The sequence below is a fragment of the Gekko japonicus genome, unplaced genomic scaffold, assembly GCF_001447785.1.
Source record: "Gekko japonicus isolate JY-2015 unplaced genomic scaffold, Gekko_japonicus_V1.1 scaffold3408, whole genome shotgun sequence".
NCBI classification, from domain to species: Eukaryota; Metazoa; Chordata; class Lepidosauria; order Squamata; family Gekkonidae; genus Gekko; species Gekko japonicus.
In genome coordinates, this window is record NW_015162059.1 from 62,585 (window position 1) to 71,244 (window position 8,660).

Sequence of the window (8,660 nt, forward strand, 5' to 3'; positions counted from 1 at the left end):
TCTTCTTTGAAGCAATTTGTCATTCCTTCATCTCTTCTGTATAGTTCTTCGGTGTACTGTTCTGATCTTTTATTTATTTTATCCTGTTCTGTGAATGTATTTCCATGCTGATGTTTCAGCATGCCTAACTATGCTTTAAATTTCCCTTTGATTTCTTAGTTCTTGTGGAACAGATCTCTTGTTCTTCCTTTTTTGTTGTCCTCTTCTATTTCTTTACACTGGTTATTATAATAGTTCCCTCTATGTGCCAGTCACTGGAACGTTGGAGGTAGAGTTCCAATTCTGTTTTTTTTTGCTTCTCATCTATCTTCAGCAATTTGACAAATTTCAGCAGTCATCCATTAAGACTTTCCATTTCTTTTGGTTACAGGAATAGTCTTTGAGCATTCTTCCTTGGTTTCAACCCATAGTTATTTCAGTTCCTGTTCACTTGAACTTAGTAATGCAAATCTGTTCTTTACAAGGTCTTTAAACTCTTCAGGAATGTTGCTTAGATTATATTTTGGCAATATGAGTTTTTTGGTGTTTTTCTTCAGCTTTATTCTTATTTTTTTATATTGACAATTAATGGTCGGTACCACGATCAGCTCCTGGTCTTGTTCTAGCAGCTACAATAGAACTTCTCCATCTTCTGCTTATGTAATCTATTTGATTTCTATATTGGCCGTCTGGGGATGTCCATGTATATAATTTTCTGTTTAGTTGCCTGAAACATATGTTTGCAATGAACGAATCGCTATCTTCACAGAATTCTATGAGTCACTGTCCTGCTTCATTTTTGTTCCTAACCCAAATCTTCCAACAGTATTTGATTCTGTTTTGTTTCCTATTTTTGCATTCCAGTCACCTATGAATATCAGCACATCTTGTTTAGGTATGTGATCAATTTCTTTCTGGACACTTGTATAAAAGCTTCCTCCTCAGCAGCTGCAGTTGAATCATAAACTTGAATGACGGTTATATCATTATATATCATTTGAAAGCCAGTTTGGTGTAGTGGTTAAGTGCACGGACTCTAGTCTGGGAGAACCCCTCTACTCGCAGCTGCTGGATGACCTTGGGTATGCCATAGTTCTGACAAGAGCTGTCCTTGAAAGAGCAGTTCTTGAAAGCTCTCTCAGCCCCGCCTACCTCACAGGGTGTCTGTTGTGGGGAGGGGAAGGCGTTTGTAAGCTGCTCTGAGACTCCGACTGAAGGGCAGGGTATAAATCCAATCTTTTCTTCTTCTTCTATATTCATAGGCTTTCCATGGAGTCTGACTGATACTATTTGGTCAGATTTTGCATTATAGACCCTGACTGCCTGGGCTACATCTCGCCTTTTTATTAGAGCAACTCTGTTTCTTCTGTGTATTTCATTCCCTGAGTAGAACACTTCATCATTTTCTGACTGAAAACGTTCCAATCCAGTCCACTTTAGTTCGCTAACTCCCAGGATTGCAATGTTATATGTTCCATTTCTCGTTTTACAACTTTGAGCTTACCTTGATCCATATGTCTCACGTTCTATGTTCCTATTATATTTGTTGAACAGCTCTGGAGTTTCCATTTGCATCCATTCATATCAACCACTGAACATCCCATTGGCTTTAATCCAGCTGCGTCATTAAGAATAGTGCTACTGTACTTATCCTCTGCTATTCTCGATAGCTGACCGAGTGCTATCCGACCTGTGGGTCCTGTCTTCCAGCACTATATCTTTTTTCATTTTGGATTGTCTCATCATGGGGTTTTCAAGGTATGAGATAATCAGAAGTGATTTACCATTGCCTTCTTCTGAGCAGTACTAAAGAGGTTTTGCTGAAGTGGCACTGCCGTTGTCTATGATAGAACCTCCGTCAGTGTCACCTTCTGCCAGTATCACCTTCCTTTACTAATGCCGCCCCTGTAGCTACTCTTCAAGGATTCCTCTGACCCCATCACCATTGGAACTGTTTATTTTCTTTTGCTGATGGGACCGTTGATTCCTGAAGGGATAAAACTATGCACACACACAGGGCTTTTTTTGTAGAAAAATCCCAGCAGGAACTCATTAGCATAATAGGCCACACCCAACAACAGAAACTCATTAGCATATCCAGTCACACCCATGAGAGCATAGCTCATTAGCATATTAGGCCACACCCCCGTGTTACTAGAAGTATAGTCATCCAGCCACACCCACCTTTTGCTTCTTATTCTGTTTACCTTGTTTGTTGTTCAAACCCAGGGCTTTTTTGTAGCAGGAACTCCTTTGCATGTTAGGCCACACCCCTAATGTAGCCAATCCTAATGAGTTTCTGCTATTGGGTGTGGCCTATTATGCTAATGAGTTCCTGCTGGGTGTGGTCAACTCGGGAGCCAGCCGGAACTCCGTTCCTGTGCGTTCCTGCCCAAAAATAGCCCTGCACACACAAATCCGTCACATCTCAGCCTATATGTTTAGCTGTATGGTGGCAGTATGAATGGGGGAGTAGTATTTAGTTCCCTACCCAGTCACAGGGAAATATCTGGGTGGGGCAGTTGATGAGAGAACTGGGCTGCCCTGCCTGGTGGTGTCTCAGATAAAGGGGGTGGTAATGTTAAAAGAAAGGAGGGTCACAGTCATACTGTACAAAGGCACCATGTGCACGTGTCACTCAATAAAATGTTCCCTCTAAGCTGTGAAGTCTTGTGAGCAAAAATTCTACTTTGTGAGCTACCGGCATTAAAGTTGTGAGTGAGCAATTTGGCTACTGCATAAATTAGTTTGCTCCGGAGCCCTCCTTCCTGAGCTGAAACAAAAATGTGTGAGCTGGAGGCTAAAAAACTGTGAGCTGGCTCACTCTAACTCAGCTTAGAGGGAACACTGAAGACAGTGCTCATCCTCATCTATGTGTGTTTCCACATTTCCTTTAAGAGAAGCTTGTGAGTTGAAGGTGGGGGAGAACAGTACAAGGTGATATTTTACCATGTGTCAAGTCACTGGAATCATCTTCTGGTGCTATCTCCTCAGAAACTGTGGGCTCCGCGAAGGTGTTATTACTAGAGAGTAGATGAGCAGTAGGAGGTCTCTGCGCAGTCTGTGGTCTGGAAGCTGATAAGAAATTACTTGTGGCAGGTCTTCCAGCAGAACATGGTCTTCTTGTTACTGATCCTGAATGAGAATCTGAGAGGGGAGAATTTCACCAAGATACAGGGAAGGCACAATTGTTCAATATTAGCAAAGTATGACAAAGCATAAGGTAAAGGTAAAGGTTCCCCTTGCTTGAAAGCCAGTCAAATCCGACTCTAGGGTTGTGGTGCTCATCTCCGTTTCAAAGCCGAAGAGCCAGCGCTGTCCGAAGACGTTTCCGTGGTCATGTGGCCGGCATGACTGAACACCAAGGCGCACGGAACGCTGTGACCTTCCCACCAAAGTGGTACCTATTTATCTACTTGCAATTTCTTGCTTTCGAACTGCTAGGTTGGCAGGAGCTGGGACTAGAGACGGGAGCTCACTCCGTCATGCGGCAACTCAGGTCTTGAACTGCTGAACTACTGACCTTCCACAGCCTGCAGTTCAGCGTCTTAACCACTTGAGCCACCACAGCTCCTATGACAAAGCATAGTAGACGGAAAAATTATTTCCCTATCTTAAAGTTAATTTAGCATTTCTCTTCTCTCATGTTCAGTCTCTAGAACAATAGTTGAACACATATCCCTCAAACTACTTCAAGAACTCCTGTTTGAGATTTGAATGATTCCTTTACTTTATTTGTCAGTTTCTAGTCACTGCGACACCATGGCAGTGCAAATGAGTACGTAGCCATGGCTGCTTAAGGTCTCAGAAGGCAAGACAGAAAACACACATTCACAATGGAATTAAACAAAAAATTAGTATGACTGTTTTTTAGAGTAAATTTTAGATTTTCACATTTAGGTGAAAAATTGTGGGAGTTCCGTAGTGAAAAATTGTGGGAGTAACACCACCAAATGTACCTTTGCTGCTACCCTAATGCAGGGTTTTTAAATATGGCCCGGCACAAGTCTCGTCTCCCTAGAAATTCTTGTGATCTAGAGAAAGTCTCATAAAAAGGGCAGCTTCATTACAGAGCACAGTACAATACAGGTCATTAACTCCTGAACAGAATGAGACACTAAGAACTTTTGAGGCTTACTAAGTTTTATTTTGTAAATGGATAGGTAATTTAAATGAATACAGTGATCTCACACACATCTAAGAATTTTTAGGATACTATTTCCTGGGCAATGAATTTTGCCGTATGAAATGTAATCAGTGAATACAGAGCCTTACCAAAATGATAGCGTTACAAATTGTTTCTGTTAACAGTCCAAGAGCCATTGTAAACTGGTTTCAGGTGGGTAGCCGTGTTGGCCTGAAGCGACAGAACAAAGTCTGAATCTCGTGGCACCTTTAAGACCAACAAGGTTTTGTTCTGGGCGTAAGCTTTTTGTGCATGCACACATCTGAAGAAGTGTGTGCGGACACGAAAGCTTCTATCCAGAACAAAACTTTGTTGATGAAACTAGTTGTGAGGGTAACAGAGCTGCGTCTCCAAAATGCAGAAGCAAGCAGCATGTAAAGAAAGATTTCAGCACACCCTTCCTGCTGTTTTTCTACTTCAGGTTGCCCATACACCTCCCTCTCCACTTAACAACTGTTTGACATGACCCATGTTTGAAGATGTAGTTCTGCCATTCTAGTTCCACCCTTCTACTGTTGTCCTGCATAAACCAAAAGTTACTGCCCATTCTTATTCCCGATAACAATGCCTGCGCCTTGCTGTGCCCAGGGAGGGAATGCACAGGCTTCCGATTCCTGAAACACTAATGAACGTATGATTTCTATAGTAATTTAGCATACCTAAACCGGCTGCCTCTTCAATGATACTTCCTTCTTTTATGGATTCCTTGACCAATAGCCAATCTTTGTTCATTTTACATGGAATGGCAGTTTGGTTTGCTGGTACTTCATCCAAACTCTTTAAATGAGGGATGAGTTTATTCACTTCAGCTCTGTAGTTGTAGTCTGGGACCTGGAACAGAACAGAACGGTCTTGAGTGTAGTCATTTTAACCATACTGTCAACAAAATGTCTAAGAAATGGGCAAGAAATGCATACGTACACCCCACTCGAAACAGTGCAAGTAGTTGTTGAAGCATTGGCCTCTGATTAGTGGGTCTATCCTACATGACAAAGGTAACCATTGTAGATGTCATAACTCTTGTAGCTATCTCCTTCATGTGCATTGTCAGGAAATTATTTTGTTCAAGTGGCCATCAGGGCTTGGAAGAGGCAAGCTTCCCATCTAACTGGAGGGTAGGGGCAGGTGTGTGAGTGTGTATGTGAAAAGAAAAAGGTAAAAATAAAGGTTTCCCTTGCTCAAAAGCTAGTCGAGTCCGACTCTAGGGTCGCGGTGCTCATCTCCGTTTCCAAGCCGAAGAGCCAGCGCTGTCTGAAGACGTTTCCGTGGTCATGTGGCCGGCATGACTAAACACCGAGGCGCACAGAATGCTGTTACCTTCCCACCGAAGCGGTACCTACTTGCAGTTTCTTGCTTTCAAACTGCTAGGCTGGCAGGATGCGAAAAGAACCGCATAACAAGACACAGAGCATGCCCATTTTGAGAGAGAGGTTATAGATCATGGATCTGGATCTTTATACTATCCGGTTGGAATGGCTGCAATTGATGAGATCAGGTAAAACGTCATGTTGCATGTTGTTCAGACGAACCGATGTTGTTCAGAGGAAGTTTCTTCGAAACGGAACTTGACTTCGGGGATTTTCGTCAGCCCATCTTTCCACTTACCTTTCAGTCCATATTGCTGAAGATTCTCTTTCACTAAAGGACTTTCATTGGTCAATTTCATCTGTTTGTTATTTCTTTTGCATTTTTGTATAGCGTTTGTTCCTGACAGATTCATATGTGTCTTGTGATGCGGTTTTTGTGGCTGTGACCTTTTTGTCTATTTGTCACATTGACTTAGGATGTGAAAAGAAAGCACAGTTAAAATACTGCAAGAGACAGAGAGAAGCAGACTGCAAACAGACTCTGCAGGTGGCTGGCTGAAGCACAGGGTCACGCTCATGGCATCTGCTGCCCTTTAGAAGCGCTACTTTGCCTCCACCCATGTTCTACCAGTAAATGCGCCAAACACTACAAAAATGGTACAAATCTCCAATGCTCTCTCTTCCAAAGGGAATCAACCCAGGTAAACACGAGCCCCTGTATCCTCACCACTTGGAAGAGTGTGTATAGCAGTTTCCTTTTTTCTGTATGAGATCAACACCACTCGCATTCCTGATGGATTAAAACAGAACCAAATACAATTCTGTGCAGTGTACCAAAATATTCGGCCATTTTCTCTGAAGCATTCACTCTTACTTCATATTGTCTATTCAACTGCTGTTACACGAGCAATCAGATAACATTTCTAGACCAACCACCATTACTACCCTATACACAGATAATGTTCCCTCTGATTTTATGGATATTACTACACTCTTTATCCCCAGGCATATACCTCTGTGTATGCATTTAACACATGGAATTCACTGCCACAGGAGGTGGTGGCGGCTACAAGCATGGACAGCGTCAAGAGGTAATTAGATAAGCATATGGAGCAGAGGCCCATCAGTGGCTATTAGCCACAAGGTATAGATAGGGACTCTCAGTCTGGGGAAAGTGATGCTCTGTATTCTTGGTGCTTGGGGGGGGGGGCAAGAGTGGGAGGGCTTCTGGAGTTCTGGCCCCACTGCTGGACCACCTGATGGCACCTGGTATTTTTGGCTGCTGTGTGACACAGAGTGTTGGACTAGATGGGCCATTGGTCTGATCCAACATTGGCTTCTCTTACGTTCTTATGACTCTATCCTTTCTTCTGATCATAGGCTATTGCCAAGACCTCTTCAGCACCACAGTGCATCTCCTGCTTCCTGTTCTGAGTAGCTTATCTAAACTCCTGCAGCTTACTGGCCTTCATATTTTTACATGGAAAGTAGCAGGTAGGTGAAAGAAAATCAAGTCTCGCCCTTCCTCTGCCTTACTTCACTGTGTTCCAATCCTTCACGCACTTTTCAGCCCAGCTCTTATAACAGAAGTAAGTTGGACTGGGGAACACAGAGAGGATGGTAAAGCAGGAGAGGATTTGTTCTCCACACCCATGGGCTCTTTTATAACAACCACAACAACAACAAGACCCTGCCAGCCCCTCACTTAATGATTAATAAATACACGTGGCTGGCCCCAACAGACCTAGTTTGGCCCTTAGAGTAAATGGCAGAGATGCACAGTAAGAGTAAGGCTCTGCAAAACATCCTGTACACTGGAGGGGCATAAGTTGAAGAGCTCTTTGCTAGTGACTCGTCTTGTGTGGGAGAGAGTGCCAAACTCAATAAGGGATCTGTGAGCTCCGGTGCTCTGCTAGGGTCCACCCAGGAGTCCCTGAGCTATGCTTTTTGTTGTTGTTGTTCAGTCGCACAGTCGAGTCCGACTCTTTGCGACCCCATGGACCAGAACCCGCCAGGCCTTCCGGTCTTCTGTCGTCCTCTGAAGTTTGCTCAACTTCATGTCCGTTGCATTGGTGACACTGTCCAACCATCGCATCCTTTGCCGTCCCCGTCTTCTTTGACCTTCAATCTTTCCCAGCATCAGGGTCTTCTCTAGTGAGTGCTCCCTTCTCATTGGGTGGCCAAAGTATTTGAGCTTCAGTTTCATTATCTGGCCTTCCAGGGAACAGTCAGGGTTGATTTCTTTTAGGATTGACTGATTTACCTGCCCTTAACAAAGGATCTTTTAAAGCAGCATTTTAAACTGTATGACTTTAGAAAGAACATTGGCTCTAGGTACTGTCTTGTGCCAAACAACTTACTGGTGCTACACAAAATTTCAGCAGAAGGAACAGCAGCACTGAATATATACAACTGGGAAGATTTTTTAAAAATGGACCCCAAAGTGTCTTTCCGTTAAGGAGCACTATGCATCTGTATGATAGAGTGGCTTTCAGCCAAGGTTCTTACCACAAGTGAGTAAGTAGCTAATACAGAAGACAAAAATCACCTTTTCACATAGTGCATCGACTCTACATGGTGCCCAGGCTAGAGACTTCCAGTCTGCAATTCTGTCCCAATTGAGAGGTGCATCACATTACACACATGCTAACACAGAGTGCTTCCACAATAGCAGCTGTGATAGAGACTGGCACATTTATCATTAGGTTGTTGGTTTTGGTTTAGATTTCAGAAAGGGATGAACTCGTCTGGGAATTAAACTGCAAACAGAGCCTTCAGAACTGAATCAGTATATATAATTATGTTTAAAAAAATTACATGAATGTAATCATACAGAGCTACCGGATAGTTCTGTCTTACTTAAAGCGATATGAAAACAGGAGGCTGCCGTACATCCACTCTCCCTGTTTATCGTTCCCAGTTCTTACAGATATTTTGGAGGACTAGGCAAGTTTTTCTGCCCCCAGTTCTAAACATATTAGGAAATCAGCAGCCCAAGCTCTGGCCAATACATTCAGATGAATGTGAAATTGAGCCTAAAATTCAAAATACTGAATCACGCAGAGAAAGAAGCACCAGTCAGGAAGGTGAAAACAGGTACTACTGTTTCATAGGGATGGACACTTCAGCTTCCACTTTTAGGGCCCGGTCACACAGGCCAGATATTGCGGGGGGGGGGGGGGGAGGGG

General features: G+C 43.3%; 1 protein-coding gene across 1 annotated transcript in view; it reads right to left on the bottom strand.

Annotated features, from left to right (window-relative positions):
- Positions 1–8,660, bottom strand: part of LRRC56 (leucine rich repeat containing 56) — a 95,049-nt gene that overhangs the window by 25,994 nt on the left and 60,395 nt on the right. Inside the window, exons 7-8 of the mRNA XM_015405610.1 lie at positions 4,831–4,996; positions 2,929–3,126 (exon numbers count right to left, since the gene is read on the bottom strand). Of these exons, the coding sequence (XP_015261096.1) occupies positions 2,929–3,126; positions 4,831–4,996 (364 nt within the window). The remainder of the gene's footprint in view (positions 1–2,928; positions 3,127–4,830; positions 4,997–8,660) is intronic.